General features: G+C 42.6%; 1 protein-coding gene across 2 annotated transcripts in view; it reads right to left on the minus strand.

The window, feature by feature from the left end:
- CDK17 (cyclin dependent kinase 17) overlaps positions 1 to 22168 on the minus strand; it is a 1505117-nt gene that overhangs the window by 47218 nt on the left and 1435731 nt on the right. For both annotated transcript variants that reach the window (XM_069629414.1, XM_069629415.1), the window contains one exon: positions 15520 to 15597. In XM_069629414.1, the coding sequence (XP_069485515.1) occupies positions 15520 to 15597 (78 nt within the window). The remainder of the gene's footprint in view (positions 1 to 15519; positions 15598 to 22168) is intronic.

Genomic DNA, 22168 nt, shown 5'->3' on the forward strand with positions numbered 1-22168 from the left:
TCAAAGGAGTGCTCAGGCTATGTTTTATGAGGACCGGAACGGCTTGCTGGCATTGACCAACTTTGTGGCATAGGCGGATGTAGAGGCAATGTGGTTCACCTGCCGTGACATGTTGAGGGTAGCATACAGGTAGACCCCAAATGTTTTTACTGCAGAGGCAACAGGGATGTTGGGGCCATCAATAGTGAAAGATTTGAAGGTCTTGTTGAGATTGGCGATTGGGGAGCCAATGGTCAGTAATTCTGTCTTTCATCATTCAAGCAGAGGCTGTACATAGCCATCCAAGTTTGTATGGTCTTGCAGATGGCATTTACCTTGGCTGTATCTCGTGAGTGCTTGCTGGATAGGGGGATGAGGATTTGAGTGTCATCGGCGTAGTCTGTGTAAGACGTGCCAAGGGAATAGAGGAGGTCGACGAGAGGCTTTGTGTAACTATTGTACAAGGTGGGTGAGACACATGAACCCTGGGGTACACCACAGTCAATGGGAGTAGGGGTGGCTGCTGCATCACCAGTCTAAATTCTTGATGCCCTGCTGGACAAGAATGAGGCAATCTATTTGGCAGCTTAACGGGAGAAGTGCCCAGAAGGGTGGCAAAGTGTGTGGTGGTCGACCAGGTTGAAAGCTGCTGATAAGTCGAGAAGGAGGAGGAGAGAGAGCTTGCCTGTGTCAATGGTGTCTTCCAGTTATTTGAGTCAAGGAGGGCTGTCTCAGTGCCATGTCTGGGGCGGAAGCCTGATTGCCGGGGTGCCTAGGATGTTGTGGGATTGAAGGAGGTCCCGGATCTCGAGGTAGGCAACCAGTCTATTATTTTCAGCAGGAAGGAAACAGTTGTGATGAGCTGTAGCTGATGAGAATTGTGGGGGTGGGGGTCAAAGGATTTTTATTTTTAGCAGTGGGGGAGATCCAGGATTGAGGCCAGTGGGCACAGTGCAGGTAGCAATGGATGAGTTTGTGATGGCTGCGATGAGTGGGAGTAACGGTTCCGCACAGTCTTTAACAATTGAGGCTGGACAGATGTCTCCTTTACAGCGGGATGGTTTAAGACCCTAGATGATGATTCCCAGGTCTGAGACTGAAATAGGTTGGAATTGGAAATGTGGGATGTTCAGGCTTGATTCTGGGTGTGGAAGCAGTGGCAGGGGTGCTGTCACATGTGAGCACTTTGTATTAATTTTGGCTTGGCGCTGGCTGATTTTTCCAGTCAGAGTGTCCTGGACACTGTCGCACCAGACGTTGTCTTTAACTACAAGTTGTCTTGGAGTACGACACAGACAACAGATTCTGAATTAGAAAGAATACTTTATTAACTTAAAAGTCAGGATGGACAAAATTCCTGTCTTGCCCCATAATGTGGGGGATTTCCCTACCGAAATAAAACTAAGGAAAATCAGAGTCCAAGAGTTCAACTTTGTAATCTGTCTGTGTCCAAAAGCTATACTTGCCCTCACAACTAATCTATACCACATGTAGGGATGTGAGCAACCAACAAAACAGTGTTCAACAAAGTTCGGAGCTCCATCCAGCTCACAGCTTCCTTTCAGCTCCCTTCCCCAAGTATAAAACTGTTCCAACAAGAGTCTTAGGATTGCCTTAAATTCAGGATAATAGAGTTTTAACCAAGACTTGGGGTTCCCTTCCCCAAGTTCCAAATGACACAGGTGTAAAAACAAAAGTATCTTGAGACACTGTCCTCAAGTCAATAAGTTGGTCAAGCCTCAGGGCTCCCTTCCCCAAGACTCACTTTCAATGTCATAATATTATTTGCAGTCTTCTTAAAGTTCTGTGCCACACTTGCGCCCACTTTATATGATTGGTCTTTATACAAAAATATCTTGACTATTAGTTGCAGTTCATTCAGCTTTTCAAGTATATTTTATTGCTTACAATTTCTCCCACTTTGTTGTTCAATATGCCACGCTTTGGTTCACTGTTCCAAAGTTCCATTCACCTTGAAGTTCAACATATAGTGGGTTCACTTGCATTATTAAAGTGGTTCACCTTAGAGTTCAGTATGCATTGGTTTCACCTAAATTCAAAGTTCTTTTCACTTGAAAGTTCAGCATATATGGATTTCACTTCAATTAATAGGTCATTCATTTCTTAGTTCGGCACATGCTGGTTTCATTTGAATTTAAAGCTCCATTCACTTGAAATCCTCATAGGTAACAATTCTGTTTGTTTCAGTCGGTTTGGAATTCAATATTCATGACAATATATTTGTTAATGTTTTCATTCGGTTTGGAATTCAATATTCATGAAGATATATTTGTTAAAGTTTTCATTTGAGTCATCCCGTTGTTTCATATCTTTGTAGATTGCCTTTTATAACGTCACAAACACTCAGAGAATTTCGAAAACCATGCTTTCTTATACACGCGACCACTCTGCTACAAAGTATTCTCAATTGTCCAATAGTTAACAAGGATTCAGATCGGAGACCTTTAATAAAAACATGTTTTATCACACACACGACCACTCAAATACAATGTAATCCTCAATGTAATTTCAAACACTTGCATACTGGGTTTCCTCATTCATAGAAACTCACTGGTTGCGTCCACGGGTCTTCCAGCAGCGCAGATCGCTCAGTCTTCTGTTCTCTGCTTCAGGACTCCACCTCCCGCCCTTCAGGCACTCCTGGGTCGGCTTCTGTCCACAGGAGAACCAGCACTACAAACACCACAAAAGGGACAGCTTCTCTGCACGGCTCCCTATACAGCGTTCCATCGGCTCCACAGAGTCCCAGCTCCCGGGCTGCACTTCCATGAACCGTCAACGTGCTTCACACAAACGGCTCACTTCTGCTTCTCTTGGCCTCTCTGCTGCTGCTTCAACACCACCGCCTCTCCTAACACCATTTGATTGGGGTTCCTTGTATACACTTGCAGCCCTTTAACAGGCTGCAGGTGCGAATGTGCAATTAGCCCTGCCTGACCATCATTAAGGGGACATACCTGACCTCTACAATTCTCAGCGGGCCTCTTCCTCGTCCCAGTACCAGAGTGATAAAAGCACCTAGTCTTCATTACTCCTGGTTGCCTCTTCCTCGTCCCAGTACTGGCAATGGTCCTATATGAGGAAGTCCGGGGAGTTGACTCATAATAACCAGGGGAAGGGTTAGGTTGATCATTAGTAGGTAACAGGGGGTACCATGGCACTCCCAAGGGTACGCCACTTCTAGGGGAGGAAGAACAGCTATGGGGCAACGTGTCTGTCTTGGAAGCAAGGCAATGCGGAGCAACACAGGTTCGAATCCATCCCGATGCCATGCTTAGAAACCGCTTACTGGAATTAGGCATGTTATAATTTAACAATAAAATAAATATAGTACCCAAGGACCCTCCACCCACGTGATCCTCCCTTGCTTGTCCACCCCCAGGGTCAGAATCCAAAAACGATGGCTTTGGCCTGGCCATCTGCGCAGAGGACCCATGGGGAACAGGAGTGAGTATACCCTCAGCTTTCTCACAAAGTGATGGTGGGAGAATGGGAGTTTCTAGTTCCCAACATATTGTGAAGGTGTGTGATTTGTGTACTAAATTGCAAATCAACTCTAAAAAACAGTATTGTGTTCTTAAAACCTGAACATTTACAAATAATTGTATCCTGCAGTACAAACAGAGCTGCAAAAGTTTGTGGAAACAATGTGGTCATGTGCCTTAAGTAGAGACTGGGTGCAAATCCCAGCTTGAATACTTAACCAAAGTGTGTTATCCTTTGTAACTCATTTAATCTCGTTGTGCCTTTTTTCAAAGTGTACACTCTCTAGAGGTTATTTAGTTCACATAGTATGCTATTAAAAACATCCCACTTGTGGTTTAAGAATGCATGCCTTTTTGGGGGGCGGGAGAGGGCTTTAGGCCACTTTTATTTACTGCACTGGCTCTTTTATAACCAAAGTCCGACCTTGCTTACTGGTGTGCTCCCTAATTGACTTCTGGTGCACAGTTACAAACGACACACACACACATTGGTATTGTGCTCCAGGCCCAAGTACCAAAAAGATGCTTGTGTGGGTCAGAAATTGAAATGCGGCAGTCACAAAATGCTTTAGGTTTGAAAATTGCAGTTTTGGGGGGCAAAAAATACCAAGCAGTGAAATGAAAAGTGGCAACTTCCCAATGGCTTATGTGGAGTGCGCAAAAAGACATTGACTTGGGGAATGTTTGCGGGAAAGGAATGCCCCTTCTGCTGGGGACAGAAACGTCTCTGGACATTTTGGAGTTGCAGTCTCGACAGCACTTCAAATCCAAAGGTTTGGGACCGTTAATGGAGGCACATGAAAGATTTGTAAACCGTGTTCCGAACAGCGTGATGAGCGTGTGAAAAAAAGAACTGAGGCATGGGGGAGTAGTGCATGCTATAGGTAAGGCTATCCAAGTCATGCCTCTAATTAAGGAGTGCTGGAGTCTAAGCGTACGAGAGCCGGCGGGATGGTGTTGAGCCATATGATGACCCCTGTGGAAATATTCTGGGAGGTGCTGGAGGATATCCATCAAGATGACGAATCTGAAGGAGATCTATTAAAGAAAAGTGCAAAGGTCTCAATGGCTTATGAGGAGCGCAGAAAAAGGAATTGACATAAGGGGGAATGGGCAGCGGGGGGGAAGTGACATCCCTTCCGTTGCCAGGGATACCAAAATCTCCTATTGGAGCAGAGCTGGAGCTGCTCTGGCAGTTCTTCATGCCTGTTTAAAGATTTCCTTGTCCAGTGTATGCCTGAAGCTATTTCAAAAGGTCAGAAGTCTGTGGGAGGAATGCTTCCATTTGAAGAAAAGTCAGCTCTACACATCAAATCTGCAATGTGCCATCATAAGAATTCTTGTACAAACGTTGTAATTTATTTAAAAGAAAACTTGCTTAAATTTTCACCAGTGTCACTGTTTGTGAACACAACAAAGTGGCCTAGCAGTTCGAGCTAAACTGCTTAAGGGATAACATGGGCTGGATTCACATTGCGTGCTGACAGAAATCACATGGCATAACAAAGGGAAAGCAGTAGCTTTTCTATAATAAAGATCAAGCCTTAAGGTGCTCACTCAGGGACTAATTTGTTATTCATTACTTTTTTTTAAATTTATTGTTTTATTGAAAGTTCAGCTCAATGTGCTCTCAATGCAAGCATTTAAGACACCAAACTTTTGTTACAACTAACAACCCCTTGTGTTCTGAGTTTCCAAAAGAAACAGTAAAACCTAAGGACCACAAGGACTTCCTTGTCTGTTACAACCCAGTTTCCTTAGAATTCATAATATCACAAGTTTTCATTCAACTGTAGTGAATCCATAAAGTCCACAACTGCACAACTCAATTTGATATGGTGTCTGGCGGATGCATATGACCACCAATTTTGATTGTTCATGGCAGCAGGGATAAATTCCCCCAGATGTCGCATCCGATTTGTAGTGATCACAGTGCACCCAGCAAGTAAATGTTCAGTTGTTTCGATTTCATTATGACAAAATCGACAGAGATTGCCATTCACTTCATTGACGTGACAAAGCCATAGCATCTCTATAGACTTCAATGCGTTTAGACGTAGCCTCAGGAATTGGTCACAATGATGTTGTGAAGGGTAGTTTGTTAAGTATTGACACTGCACATTTAATTTGTGAGCTCCAATGCCCGAGTTCAGGGTAGTTGACATCTTTTGTCGCATGTCATAGTTCTGAATCCAACACCAGGATTCAAACCTCTTTTTGAAACATTGAGGATGCGATATCAGGTCACTTAGGTTCAGATCAGCGTTTGATAGAGTTTCTTCCAACAACTGCCGCCATTCATCCAGCAGACCTGGCCTCCAAGATCCTGGTCTGGATGAGAATATTTGACATGCCGGAGCCATGGGATTCAAGTTCATATCGTAGCAAAATCATCGAGAGGAAAGAGGGTAGCCTCAGTACCCGACGCCAGAATAGACCTTGCAGCTTCTGCCAAAACTGAACATCGATGTTCCACCCAAATTCAGAGCCTAAGGTAATTGCGGGGACAACTTTTTGAACGTAAAAAATAAGAACAGGAGCAAGGGTGAATTTCCCATAGTTCTTATTTATCATTAGTCCCTGGATGCTGAATTGAGTCATCCGATTGAGGAGTTCCAGTTTCCAATGATGTTTATTTAGTGACGTGTTGAACATTATGCCACGATATCTGATCGAATTGACCAGACTTAATGATGTACCGTCAATTTTCCACCTGAACGCTTTCTGCTTTTTGGTTCCACTTGCCTTGATGATCATTATCTTGGTCTTTTCGGTGTTTAGTTCCAAGTCATTCCTGCTCAGGTACTCTCGTAAGTCGGTTAATTGTCGTTGTAAGACAATCTGTGTTGAGTCCATTAGGACAAGGTCATCGGCATAAATTATACATCCAATTTCCGTGTGATTTAATTTTGGAGGAAAACAACATACCTGTTTTTGATGTTTTGGTAGATTGGAAATGAACAATTTGAAGAGTTTGGCAGCTAAGGGGCATCCCTGTTTCACACCTTTTCTTGTTGGTATTTTCTTTGATAGGTCACCCCGATTGTTTAGTCTTATCCGAATGACGGTGTCAGAGTGTAAAGCTTTTATCGGTTCAACTAAGTTACAAAGGCAGTTCCAGTTTGACATTTTCTGCCATAACTTTCCACGATTTACACTGTCAAATGCACCACGTAAATCAATGAATGCCAAATACATTTTCTTATTTGCCTTTAGAGTTTCTAGTTTTAATATGTTTAGGATTAAGAGATTAACTTCCACATCGATCCCTTTAGTGAATCCAGTTTGTCGAATATCATAGATCTGTTCTCACCTGGACCACAAAACCAGTTTTTGTCATAGGAAGGAGGCAAAGATTTTTCCTATGGTGTTGAAGAGGTCAATCGGGCGATAGTTGTTAGGTTCTGCCCGATTGCCCTTCTTGTATATTGGCACGATGATTGCTTCACGCCAAGACTCGGGGATCGACATTGAAGAGGATAGTCGGGAAAAGAGTGATTCGATGAAGACTGCCCATTGAACATAATTTTTTTCAGCATCATGTTTGTTATCATATCTGGGCCAGCAGCATGAGATCTTTTCAGGCCGCGTATTGCAAGTTGAATGTCATCCAAGGAAATTTGCAAGTCCCATGTGGTCAGAACATTTTCAATATCTGTCATTGGTTCACTCAAAGGGTTGCTGAAGATGTTCGCAAAATGGGATTCCCATTTGACAGCTTCGATTTCATTTGACAGTGAAGCAGAATGACGTGAGTTTCCTGTATTCAGTATTGCCCAGATTTCACGAAAATTCTTTGAGACCAATTGCTTCATTAAAGTTTCAGCTTTGTCTTGTTCGATTATTATTTTTTGGGATTCCAACCAATTACTGTATGTTTGCCGTCGCAATCGAATTGCGATTTTGATGTCCATCCCACAAGTATTAGCGTTCTTCGACGTTTTTAGTGCTCTGATGTCTCGTCGCATTGCTCTCTTTGCTTTTATTAGTATTGTGGATGATCAATGTTTGTGCGTTATACCCATCACACGATCAGAAGCTTTGATGGTGATAAAGTCTGAGAGTAGTGGAGCATAATAAACCGACAAAGCTTCGTTCTCAATAATTAAACGCTGACTTAGGGTTTGAATTTGGGGACCATTAATCCAAAATCGGTTGCCACCTGCGTTGACCGTTAGTGAAGTTTCATATTTCTTGATACACTTTGTCCATTCAACCATGCAGGAGAGTCGAAGGAGATTATGATCGCTGTTTAACATTTTACATACTGCAAGCATCATTTCTTGTTCGAATAGGTTTTGAGATGTCCAAAAATAATCTATGATTGTCCGAGCTTTTAAATTTGACCAGGTTGCCTGTGGTGGTTGATCCCCTTTTACGTTTCCCATGAACCATTTTACAGTTACGAACTTGGAGTGCAAGTCTCCACTGCTGCCCCCTTGCAATTACCTCATTGCCTGGTAACGGTGTAAAAGACTGGGATATATGGACAAATTTAAATCATGTACAATTTAGGTCTCCACAACATATAATCGAAAGATTCCTATATGTAGTGAGAGCCTTATCAATGTACAATGTGATCGTATTTAGAAACGTCATGGTACCGATTTTCTCAGGGTTTCAGTACCCATTTATGATAAGCAGATGTTTCCATCATACGTCTGAAGCAAGGCTCCTTGGACAAAAGGATTAGGACAAAGAATCCACAATTGACCACCAAGGACTGATTTTTATTAAAATCATATCCCCTGTGGATTTTTGATGGCTGGATTTAGTAAGGTAACATAGCCATCCCTTGATGGTACCTCACTTAACCAGGTCTCCTGGAGACAGATTACAAAGACTTTTTCCAGCGTGACGTCAAAGTTGTTAAATAAATGAGTAAATCCTCTTGTGTTCCAGGATAAAAATTCACACATACAATCACTCGCCTCCTGTCGTGGCTAATGATGATCGGATGTTTTATTTAAGTTGACTTCTGAGTAAACAGGTCTCTTAAAGGCATTGTCACCACAGTGTTGTGTGTTTGCCGACTTAGTCATAGCTTTTCGTAGCTCATCACGTCTTTGTTCTTGATTTTCATGAGTCCCGGTCCTCGGATTCGAGACAGCCGCACTAGGACCAGTGGACACTGGTTCAAGAGTTATGTCAAAGCCAAAGACTAACAATTCCTCCAAAGCTTTCAGGATGGCATTATGGACCGAGGCTGAGACTATATATAGAAGGACTTGATCGCAACATTTCTCGGTCGCGTACTCGACTATTCTGATTTCATCAGACGTGATTGTGCAAAGGGAAGGAATGCATTTGAACAGTTTCATCACATTATGACGATTCAAATTTAATTCACCGTCGTCTAAGTGGAGATTTTGCAGTCTCAATTTGCAAATCGGTGTCCCTGAACGAGAGCTTGAGATCGAATGAACACAGGAGGAATAATGGGTCTGATTATTTTTCTGAATTGTAGTTTGTTTTGGGTTCAGTTTTAAAGTCATTTTGGATGCTCAATCAGGTTCTCCCTTCTTTCCATCCAGGTTCTTGTCGCGCTGCACTGCCAGTTTTATGGCCTTCAAAAGACCATCTCTTGTGGTGTTTTTTTCCACATGGTGTTGGACCACTAATTGATCATTAGGAGATTCATCAAAGTAGGTCAAAAGATCGCAAAGATCAGTAACTGACCCAGGTGACCCACTCACTGACCTTTCTGTTTCAAATTCTGCTGTTCGTCGTTTTTTTGAGGGCGGCAATGAGCGACGTTTACCGAGGATCAAGTTATCCTCTGTTAGAATGACTGTTGAATTGCAAGTATTGGACGTCTCATTTCAGCAAAACAACCCTGATTTTGTTAAAGGAGTCATATTTCTGATGTATTTCCTTTGTTTCGTGGCACCTTGTCCTCTTTTGGTGCCATGTGCTCCTTTTGTCGAAGACGACTCCTGTAGAGTAAGTGTTTTTTAAATGATTTTCGGGTCGGCCTTCAAATTTAGTACAATCGATTTGGCAGCTCCCTTGAATATGCCAAAAGAGACTAGCGGACTTGCCGAGGTAGAACCTGAATTTGTACACTTGTTTTGTTGATTTGACTTGTTAGCTTGAACAGTTGTCTCAGTAATTAGTTCTTTCTCGTTTGTTGATTCATTTTCAGAGTTGCATATTACGATATCAGGGTTTGATTGCTTGTCTTCCTATTGAGAGACAGCTCGTTGAGCGTTTAGACAAAAAGCTCCATGTGAAATGATCATTTTCATTTCTATATTTGTCTTAAATGTTTTGTTTTCATGGATTTCATTGGATTGTAGGGCATGCCGTTGTGACTGAAGTGGCGGCACGCCTATAAAATCAGCAGTGTTCGGGACTTGGGCCTGTGGAGACTGCGCTTTCTGAGCCATCATGAAAGTGGAATGGCGCATCCATTTTACTGCTTCTAGCAAACCATCAGACAGGGTGTCATTTTGGCAATGGTGTCGAGCGGCTAGGTCGCTCAACCACTCTTGCCATCGTGCAGTTTAATCCGCCTCACGTGTTAATTGAGATTGAAGAAACGTGGTCACGGTTTCAAATTTTTCCATCTTTTCTTTTAGGCTTATTATGAGCAATGTCTGGTCCTTAAAAGCTTCGTGCAAGGATTCATACATCTTTAAGAATGGTAGCAAGGCAGATGATGATGCTGCCAGTACGTTGTAATATATCTGCATCGCTGCTGCAGAAAAAAGGCTGGGTTTTGATCTAGACCCAGATTTGTCATCCGTACATAAATGCGTACTATTTGCAGTGTCTGAATGAGAGTCACTAGTTAGAGATGTATTCACGGCTGGGACAGCGGACGATTCTCTCAATAGGTGTGATGACATCGACCGTAAGCCTGCATTTCTCGGGGTACTGGAGGAAGCCTTTCTATTTTGTTGGACACTTGACTTGGTATGCAGAGCCTGCTGTATTACGTCAGCTGCAATACATTTGCTGACCTCTTCATTAGAAGGCATTCCTAAAATAATCCCAGTCACCGTAGGAGTTTTCTGGTTTCCTTTTGGTCGTGTTGCTGGACTCTGATTGCCAGGGTAGCCACTGCAGTTGTGAATCGACTCAGAAAGTCTCTTCTTGCTATGGTTCGACCTTTCCTTTGAATCGACAAAAGTTTGTGGGAGACACGTCGACTCATGTTCCTCTGCAACCATCTGTTGATTTACTTTTGGATCGTCCTTTTTCTTTTCGGATGACGTATTAATGGCTCTTGCAGGTAAGTTTGAGTCACGTACATCAGCCTTCCTCTTTGTCCGGAGCACATTATCAGCAGCAGAGTCCGCCTCAAGATAACGCTCAGCCATATCTTCGGTGTTTACAGGGGTAACAAAAACAAAGGGTTCATTCTGAAACTTGTTTACATCCTCACATTGGGATGCTTCCATTAACTCAGCGTCCGTAAAATCAAATGGTGAGAAAAATTCATCTACAGTTTCAGGAGTAATTAAGTTCGACCCCAAGTGTGCTGCGACATTTAATGGTGATGAACTATGAGGTGCAGGAAGTAAGTCTTAACGTTAATAAACGCGTATTTTGAAAAGTGTCAGCGTTCTGAGCACTCTGAGCTGACACATCAACAGAATTCCCCTCAATAATCACCTCGACAGGCACATCCGAGACCATGCCGGCCTCTGATACTTCGGCCGAGTGATTACACGGATTACTGGACTGCAAGAAATCCCAGGCTTTTTCACCAACTGGTGGGCCCATACCAATGGCGGGGACCGCGGCGGTGACCGCAGAGGTAGCCGTGGAGCCGGTCACAGGGACAGGCAGAGGCTCCAATGAGACGTTTGAGGTATGAACAAGCGGGGAAACGCTTACCTTCGTGGCTTTTGTATCCGTGTCTGCTTTCAAGGCGGTCCACAGGTTTTACATGCAGCGCTATTGTAGGGTTTTACGCCTAGTCACTGGACTCGCATGACCTGTTTACGCAGTCATTTTCGGTACAGACCCGCGACAGCCTGTTGCGGACTGACGCAGACTGACTCTGCGCACAACTCTGCACGTTGTTTCAACTTATATAGACACTCCCAAGACCTTAAAGCCACAGTAGAGGCACAGTATTCAGATCCTCTATGTGGAGAAAAGCACGTTGCTGCAGCTCCTCTGGGGAAGAAAAACAAAGTGGACTGACGCAGACTGACTCTGCGCATGACTCCGCCGTTATTCATTACCAGAGTACAAGAAGACATCAGCTAATTCTTAATCAGAAAAATGCTAGTGTGGTGGGAAGTGTGACACAATACCCCCAGCAAAAACGTATTAATTTAATAACTAGTGCGTATGTGCAGCATGCTGTACAAGCCCTGCTAGAATTGTGGGCCCACTGTGAGACTGAAATAACAGTGACCAACAGTCAATGTAAAAAAATCTCATGTTATACAGAACATTGGCTGTCGGTTCAGGTGAAATTAGCACCTGTGCTATTCATACCATTGGCAGCCATTTCTATAAACCCAGGGTCTCTACTGGTAGCTGGCCTGAGACTTCCCAGTAGCTCTTTGCATCAGACCTCAAAATGATCGCTGTGCATTTATTTTGGTGTCTGGAGCCCTTTCCCCTACCCCCCACCCCTCTCTCTCTTCCAGCAAAGCAAACAGTCAAAAAAGCTGTCTTCCAGCAAAGCAAATGGTCAAAAGCTGTGTGCATGATGAGAAGAGGGGCTGCATCTCGGCTTGAAGGGCTCGGGCAGTGTCCCAGTAAGGGGTTAACTATCAATAACAAAATTAAATGGGAAATGTGTGTTGTGGCCCTTATCACCAAGAGGTGCAAATGATTGCTGATTAGAAAGGGCATGGGTGCATAAATCTGCATGCCATGTGAAACAAAGCTGGGGCTGTGATCGTTTCAGTCTCACTGTGTTTCTTTAGATTTATATCAATTAGCATTACTTTGCATGCTGGTAATTGTAGGCTTTCGCTCAGAATGGGGAAAATAAAGCTACAGCTGTAATGAGTGTTTGCTCAGCGTGTGTTTGTTTATATGCATGTGTTTATAGAAAAAAGGTAATCACTTTGAGTCCCAGCTTGCAAGAAAAAAGGAACATCTAGCGTTACGTGTTGTTTATGGTAAAACTGTGATTTTGTTTATTTGCAGATTTTGAGTTCCCTGTTTTAAGGAAGTAGCACCTAAACTGTATTAAATCTTAAAATGGAATTTGCTGCGACATGGATAAGCCCACCTCTACGGATGTCTCAAAATGGGAATTCAAGCGCCAACAGCAATTTTACATTGAAGTAAACATGGGAAACTACTAGCTGCACTGCATTCAATGCCTGTCCATTTACATTCATTAAACTAAAAAGGAATGTAAAGTTACATGTGCTATCAATACCATGACTTAAACAGAATGTGAGTTCTGTTTCAGCATATGTTTTAGGTGGGAAAAGTGAGCAGTGGTTTGTGTGTAAATATTTGAACATGATAGGATTTATATAGCTTAAACCTGGTAACTAAGTAACAGAGCACTGTACAAAACAGGGTGCTGAATACAGGGAGACAACATTGAGGAGAGACATGGGATGGATGGGAGAACAATTAACTTGGGTTTGATCCCCCTTTGGCTATGTACAGAAACTGGGTGATCTATAGAGATCTATGGGGAACTTGTATGCATATGTTAAAATTCTGCAAAGGGATTTCCAGCCTTTCAATAATGGGCTGAAATGATGCCATTTATGAGCACTGTTTTGCTAAATATTTGTCAAACACCATACAATGTACAATGTAATTCTCTAATACATGAAACATTCCAATATGTCTGAAAGAGCTGTGCGTGCAAGCCAAGAATGGCCCATTGGTCATGCACCAGAATAACCTGCATGATTCCTGCAGGCAGAGGTAGCGATCCTGTGAATTGTTCTCGGCGATACTGCCTCCTTTATAAAAGGGGAGCTGGGTGGCAGGTCGCCATTCATTATGAATAAGTCGATCCTCGTTACAACCATACACACTTTGAACAAAATGTTAATATAAATATTTGCATGTTGTCTGGTTGCGTTGTTGTAAGATTCGTTCATGTTTCAAGTCATCACTATAATACTGAATGTTATTCTATTAATGTGATTTATACTTTTTTGCAGATACGATCACATGGTTTCGAATGTTCATTTTTTTCACCTTGCCAATTATTTTGACATTAAAACGTCAAAGGGTAATCAACAAAGTAGACTTTGGCTTAGTTTTCCGTGGCTGCATTCTGTAATCTGGCATGTGAGCAATGTGCATAAATTAGGGGAAATGCTAAACTGGCAGCACATTTTATTTTTTGACTAAGCAGAATGTGGTGCATGCTGGTTTTTGATTGAAAACCGTATACCACATTGATAGAAAAACTACGATTGCTTTTGCACATGTAGCACCTAAAGGAACAAACTACCCTTGTTGAACTCCAGGATGCAGATGCATCACCCAACAAAAGGCAAAAAGATGTACCATGCCCATCCAGAGCGGGTAATAAAAAGAACATATACATCTTTAATCTACAGTGCCCAAGTTACAGTGGAAAGAAAAAAGTAACCTTGATAGGAATTTTGCAATAAGACACAAATTATGAAAAGAATTTTCCTAAAGGCATTTGTCTGTGATCCTAAAAAGTAGGTAAACCAAACACTGCAATGCAAATGCTGTTACAGAGGCATCCTTCAATGGTGCTAATAATTTGATGAAAAACAAATGTACTTTTACAGAGGGTGCATTTGTGAAAGGCACAGTGACTCGAATGGGTCAGCCTGTTAGCGATTTGAAAAAACTGTCCTGAATTCATGTCTGCTATGTCAGGTGTGCAGTTAGGTGCAAACGCTATGGCAAGAAAGGTATCTGCACTATTAGCCAATGTCATGGCATTTCTCTTCAAATCTGCCTTTTTCAGACAAACTTACTGAAATCCAAGCTTTGATCCCCCCTGACAGCATCTTAGTGCTGTTTTTGTTGTGAGCTACACACCAGTTCGATAGGATGCAGTGTTGGCATTCACATTGAATGTACCGAGCACGGTTGGATAGGATGCAGTGTTGGCATTCACATTGAATGTACCGATTGGTTTGCTACATTCTGATATGCTTGACCATTTTTAGGAGACAGCTTCTAATAAAAAAAGAATGAAATAAACATTTTGAAGTTATGAATATATAAATATCATGGTAAATACATATTGTATTCCTTTTTTCAGGATAAAGAGCAAATAAAACACCCAAAAACATCTTCGTCCAAATTCTCATACCCATGGGCATCACCACTCCAGGAGCCCCCGCCCAACTACAGCCAGCTCCTGCCAGCGTGAAGGTTGGAGAGCCCTGGTGAGTCTAAACCAAACAGACGCTTATGCCTTCAAGAATAGATGGTTTTGAATGCTAGGTTATGACTTGTACTTCTTTTTTCTTGCTTTGCTAAATAAAGGAGTACAGAAAATAAATTACGAAATTACACACCCCCTGATTGCACCCCTTTAAATCACCATTTCCCAGGCTGTGGAGCGTGGACAACAGTCTGCCTCACATCTGAATATCATCACTTGCCCCAGACACATTTACCACTGATGCAATGGAGAAATGAAGCAAATCTGTTGGACACCGACACCTGGCCTCCAGCCAGGCTGCATACAGCTGAGAGGCACAGCTTGTCTGCTGGGGAATATCCTATCATCATAAGCACTGGAGGAGGGTAGGCATGGAGGGATGCGTATGGAAAAAGGCAGAAAAGGGAAGACACAGAGAGCAAACACATGTAGCACCAGCACAAGATATAGGTGAGACACATGGAAGGGAAGAGGGGAGAACCATCAAGGAGATCAGTGGGAGAGAGAAAAATGCATCAGACAGAGTAACGCCTGGAAGGAAGGCAGGAAGAGTTAGAGGATGAGAGGTGAGACACAAGCAAGAATGCAGCTGAGTGAAAGATAGAGCTGAAGGAATGACAATGCAAGAGGTTAGAAGCGCAACAATGACATTTCTTTCACAAATAGTTGCGTGTGTCTATGTTTTGGAGTCATTCATTATTAATCGTACCATACCTGACTCTGGATATGAAGAGTTCCGAAATCCAGGATCTTTTTGTAACTGGAGCTCTTTCAGACTAAATATGGAAACATCTGGAAATGTATTAAATAAGAACAATTAAAACTGATTTTCGAAAATGCCATCAGAAAATAACAGGTGAGCAGAAGGATTCCAAAAATCTCTATACAGTCGGCAACATTGCTTGCCAAGGGAGCATGTCAATATGAATGCATATACACCTCAGAGTAAAGCCGAATGCTAATTTTAAATTTTATTAAACCCTATTCACCACAAAAAGGTATATATAAATAAAAAGCATTGCATTAAAACAGCATACAATAACCTCATCATAAAACAAAATAATGACCCACAAAGCCGCTCTATCCACAATATCATTCATCACGCTCAACATTTTGACAAATCATTAATTGGAAAGGAGCTCACAGTAAACCGCTTTATAGTTCTTTCAGTAAAATATATTTATTATTAATTTTTCACAATTTAAACCAAGAACAACCACCAAGACAAAGGTGAGGCAGAGCAATTAAAACAACATGTTTTAACATGCGCAATATAGCTGTAACATACATAATAAATGCCAGCAGGGTATCAAATGTTGACCTTTCCATGGATCAAACAATTCAAAACTGTGCACGCACATCTCTCCCATATTAAAAAGCATTGCATAATGTAGGGCAGTTAGCCAGTCCCCTGTCACCCTCTAGGAGCCGAGCCAGCCTTAAACCCCCTGTACATATCACTGTGTTTCCGATGGCCTCTGCCTCCCCCAACCGGCCTTGACTCCCGATAGGTCTCATAATTGGAGACAGTATCATGATGTAGTATCTGAATCCCTCTCACTGCCCATCACCAAGTCTCTTTCCTAATTAACACTTGTCTATTCTGCATGTAACTTTCAAGTTGATATTTTAAGTTGATTTTTTTAAGTATTCTCAACCACTAACGTTCAACATTGAATGCTGATTCATCCAATATGTGAGTCAATTTGCACTTCTTGTATAGGTACCATTCCTTCAACACCCATTCTTTTTTGGTGGGGAAGAGGAGGTCTTTTATACACTGAAACTAAGTACGCTCTGGCTACAAATAATACAATGTTTAGCTTATGAAGTAGCAAAGGGGAGTCTTCTTCAATGTATGATAAGCCAAATACAATGAGAAGAAGCGCCAACAGGCTTAATATAGGGCTTAATATACCCTCCGGCTCCTTGATCCATGATATGACCGTGCTCCAGTATATTTGGGTGTACCTGCTTGTGGGGTAAAAAGATAGCCCCAGAGAGTGAGAGATGGAGCGGCCATGCTAGGCCCCTATTGTGAGAGTGAAGCTGGCTAATGTGGAGTTCCATTGAAATATAAAAGCCAGTACAAAATAGTGATTTTCACATAAGGCCTAGTGAAATGGAAGGAAATGATGTAAAACTGCAGCAGTGCACATGGAAATAAAAAACACATTTGAAACACTGCGCATTTGGAAGGTAAAAAGGAGGAATGATGCCTGGCATTTAAGAAATAAAGTCAAGTGACAGATTGCCTTTATCAGCAATAAAAAGACTTATTTTCTGCATACAAAATGACAGCATGTAATGAGAAAGACTATTTCGTTTTTGCATTAACACACACTGGTTCTCCATGTTAACTGTGGCCTATCTGTGTGGATGGAACCAAGAAGGAATCTACCCCTGTTATAATATAGCAGAAAAGAAAGATTGTATTTAAGAACAGCAGGCCTAGATATAATGCTAAAATGTTACATGTAAGCACATCTTGTCTATTTAAAGCTGTATTTTCTGACGTGTGCATGCAGCTGGTGTTTTCCCCACTGAACTGAAAGGTCTGTGCCTTTGAAAACTTGACCTCCAGACCTTTGGCTGAAGACCCTTGGGAGGAGGAGGTCTGGTTTCAATTTAAGTGGTAAGATATATGGGATTTACAGATAACATGGCCAACAGAAATGACTCTTCAGGGCAAACCTCCCCATACATTGTGCATTAGCTCTGAGCAAAGACCTTTGAAGCCAAGGAGGAAGAGTGTAGAATGAATATTGGCCAGAGCACGTGGTCTGGTCACATGTTTAAAGATAAATGCAACTTAAGGGAAGAAATGGTGGGGGCCATAAGAGTGAAACTAGGAGCACCTATTATGCAGTGCCATTAATTAACATTGGACTCCTTTTTCCCTAATAAAAAGAAAATTGTGTCTCACAGTGAGCCCAGTCCGGATTCTTATTAAAGGGTATAAAGAGCCCGTTGGGACCATATAAAAATGAAATTTGTGTGATGGATATAATTTAAGTTATCATCAAAATTATTATTCTGGTATTTTCATACATCCGAGGAACTGGAAAAATTGATAGAGTGATAGATGGTGAAATTAATGTTGGAATTATGAAGTGTACGAGTTACTATTACGGGGCAGCCGCAAAGCGCAAAAAATGATAGCTCCACCCAGGAAGGGTGTGCCAAAATAAAATTAATATTGTCCAACTCGCCATAAAATGTAGAATCCAAAAGTATATAGATTCATATAGCTATCTGAAAAATAAGCATAGTTGCCATGTCGTTAGATTTTCAGAACCCAAAAAGGAAAAACCCACCTATCATTTGAAATGATGTATTTTTACTGCTCCCTCAGCCTACATCATACACCCCTGCCCGCCAACTCCTGATACTATCAGCATCCAGTGGCCGTCTTGGTGCGAGGTGAAGGGAGAGTGTTATTTAATCAGTGCATATAAACACTGAGGGCCCTAGTGGATGACTGAAACATCAGTTAACAGATGGCACTTCGCTGTGCTTTTTTCCACATTAAAGTTGGTTTCCACCCCTTTGAATTAACATCACATGTTACCGTCTCTTCAAGAGGTTCTTTTGCAAACAACAGCATCAGGAGTGCCATGGCTAATACATCAGATCATCTGTGAACTAGCATACTTTGTACAGCAGTAGCCCATGAACCTTTCCTTGGATGATTATAAAATCGAAATATACTCTGAAGAAGGCCATCAGGGCTTTGATCCAAAGACAATCAACCAAACATGTAAGCAAATCTTTAAAACCATTAACAAATCACTAACTTCCTAGGATCAAGATCATAAATAGACCCCTTGCACCACGCAGGTGCTTCTGCAAATGAGCCAAAATTACTTGCATTTTGTGAGGAATGTGTAATGTTCCACGTCTAAATTTACCAGTAATTCATTCATCATGCAAGTCCACTTTACCACCCCATATATTTCCCAGGATTTTAACAGCTACTCCCTGCTGCATGGGAAGGAAGGGCTGTGTACACAGAGCCATCAAACAGGTATTTGCCACTAAGAGCAAGTTATTAACAGGTTTTTTGAGACTCCTCTTTTTCAATAGGTAATCAAAAAAAAGTACCAAAAGGGATCCAACAAACTAGGGATCCACTCTTGCTCTCTGATGCAAAACAACAATTTTATCCAGTACACCCGCACATGCCCATATTCCCGTCATAGCTGGCATCATTTGTATTTATTTATGTTTGCATTGATCTATTTAGGATTCAGGTGCTTCAACCAGAAACACGTTGAAAAACAAACAGACACGAGGGTCATCTTGGGTCAGGTGCCATACAATGACAACTAAATTGGCTTCGTCACCAGGCTATGATACTGTTTAAGATTGCATGCATCATCTATAAAGCAGTCTTGAGTAGCACAGCAGTGTACCTGGTGGCTAAGCTCCACATATCTAGGGGCTCGTGCTCCTTGTGCAGCAAATTGACCAACTAGCTTGAATCACTAGTCCACAAAGAGAGAACCTACAAACAATCAGTTTGTCACACACAATTCTCCAATTTAGCAAATCTCTCAAAACGTGGCCTTTTCAACACCACGTGACCAAGGACTAATTCCAACGAATGCACTGACAGAAACTCAGTACTGTACTACTGTTAAAAGATGCCAGCCCAAATGCTGCCTACCCACAACCTGCACAGTGCTCCGCTGCTCTTGAGCTAGATTTGTACTTTACATAATACAATAAAATATAAGGGAGTGGTAATGGTTGCAGGGCTGTCTGGAGTGCTATAGACTGGATTGCAGCATTGTATTGCCGTCTGCGTTAATTGAAGAGCCTTTACAGATGGGCGTCCGGACAATATCATGATGCTTCTCTTATACATTAATAGAGATAAACTATCTCTTATCTGTCCGTCGTTGGGATGGTTTTTTTTGTTTCATAAAACATTTTATTGGTTTTTAGACAAATCATGCTAACAAAACAGTGGTTGGAGGGACATCACATCCCACCTACCTTCACTGGTTGGTACAACACACACTTTGGTTAATATGACCGGGTTCTTACGCCGTATATGGTTACAGTTTGCATGATTAGATAACAAATCAACTTGGTTCTAGTGTCCACAGGATACATTGCTAATTAGACGAGTCCCTCATCCCAGGTAGCGCGCCAGTGGGCTTCCTCCCATTTCCCCCAGATTTTACTCGCTTTTTCAGGGCAGCCTCTTGCGGTGTATACTCTGCGCGCCATTGCAATGCATATGTTTACATCTGTAGTCCATTGTTCATAGTCTGGCGTTATAGCAGAGCCCCACAATTGCGCTTTGGTTCTCTCGATCAGCGTGGCAGTGGTGGACAAGAAAAGCTTTTCATACCGTGATAGTTCACCCCCATCTTCCATCCCCAGCAGGAGCAGTTTCGGATCCCTGGGAATCACCTTGACCATGACTCTAGCCAACTCGTTACAGCACGCTTGCCAGTAATGTTGGACGTGGGTACATTCCCACAGAATATGGAAGAAGGTTGCTTCCTCAGTTTTACAGCGCAGACATTTTGGATCAGTAGTCTTACCCCACCTGAATAGCGGCACTCTTGGGTAATATACCCGATGCAGTATTTTTTATTGGACTAGCATGAGCCTGGATGAAATAGCTATCTCCCGAGGGAACATCAACGAGTTGACCCATTCCTCCGGGAGTATGGCCCCCACATCTCTTTCCCATTTCGCTTTTAGACTCGACAGTTCACTTGTGGCAAAGGAAGTTATGGCAATGTACAACACCGATGTTACTTTGTGTTTGATTATTTCTGGGAATAGGTTACATTCCATTGGCGTGTATTCAGGCAAGTCATTCAGGGCAGGGAGGTGGGCCAGCAGCGTGTGTTTCAGCTGTGTATAGTTATATTGTTCCGTTTGGGGGAGATTGAAGCGGGAAGCGAGATCTGCAAACGGGATTACATTGCCGTCTTTCACGGCATCTCCTATTTTTAGTATTCTTTGATTTAGCCAAGCGGACCATCTAGGGATCTTGCTCACCTCCGGGAGGTTCCTATTGTTCCATAGTGGTTGTGCTAAGGTTAGTTTTTTGTCCCATCTAATATATTTGTGTGTGTCGTCCCATATTTGCGTGATGTGTGATGACATATTTGGGGTGGCCGCTCTATTCTTTTCCCGGTAGAGGTATTTCATGATGGTCTTTCTGGTGCGCCGGTTTCAGATAGTCTATTGTGTGGTAGTAAGATATCTCCATGGAGCTTGTCGTTTACAACTGCCATCTGGCTGGCCCAGTAGTATGTCTGTAAGCGTGGTAGCCTTATCCCACCTCCCCATATGGATCTTTGGAGGGTTGCAAGTGCCAGGCGTGGGTGGCCCCCATCCCACAATAGTTTCCTAAGTGGTTGGTCAATTTTCTGGAATTCACTTGGTGGAATGCATAGAGGGGCGTTTTGTGGTATGTATAGGAAGCGGGGCAGGGCTATTTTAAAGAGGGCCGCTCTGCCTAGTAGAGTTAGCGGGAGGGATGTCCAATGTTGTACGTCTTCCACGAGTCTCTTTGTTACAGGATGTAGGTTTTTGGATACAAAGTCATTGAGGTTGTTGGTGACCTGTATACCCAGGTATCTAAAGTGTTCCTTTTCCACTCTATAGGGGCAGTTGGTTGGTATTAGGTCTACCTCTTCTCCCAGCCGAAATAATGTGGATTTAGCCCAATTGCCACGCAGACCGCTAAAAGTGCCGTACCTTTCTAACAGGCGCGTCACAGTGCTGCAGGATCTAAGTGGGTCTTTCAAGTATATGAATAGATCGTCCGCATATAAGGACACCTTGTCTTCCCGCCCGTCTGCCCAACAAAAGCCTTTCCATCATGTTGTGGATCTCAGCAATTCCGCTAGCGGTTCTATTGCCAGCGCAAATATCAAGGCCGACAGAGGGCAGCTCTATCTTGTTCCTTTCCCTAGTTCAAAGGGGGCTGATATACATCCATTTACTCTTGTCACTGCTTGCAGGGTGTTATAAAGGAGTTTGACCCAGCACATGAATTGTGGGCCAAAGCCATGCGATGCATTATCTCCCAAATTGACTCCCAATAGACCGACTCAAAGGCCTTTTCAAAGTCTATTGCTAGCAGGGCAAAGGGGCCCTGGAGCAAGGGTATCTTCTCTAGCGTTGAGTGTAGCCTATATATGTTCATTCGGGTGGATCGCTACGGCATGAATCCGCATTGATCTGGGTGAATCAGCGTAGGTATGACTTGTTGTAAACGGTTGACCAGCACCTTTGCAAGTAGTTTGGTTTCGCTATTTATGAGAGAGATGGGTCTATACGAGCTGTGTCTGTCAGGCGGTTTGTCTGGTTTTGGTATTACTATTATAGT

Source organism: Ambystoma mexicanum, chromosome 12 (assembly GCF_040938575.1).
Source record: "Ambystoma mexicanum isolate Mex_15411 chromosome 12, UKY_AmexF1_1, whole genome shotgun sequence".
In the NCBI taxonomy this organism is placed as follows: domain Eukaryota; kingdom Metazoa; phylum Chordata; class Amphibia; order Caudata; family Ambystomatidae; genus Ambystoma; species Ambystoma mexicanum.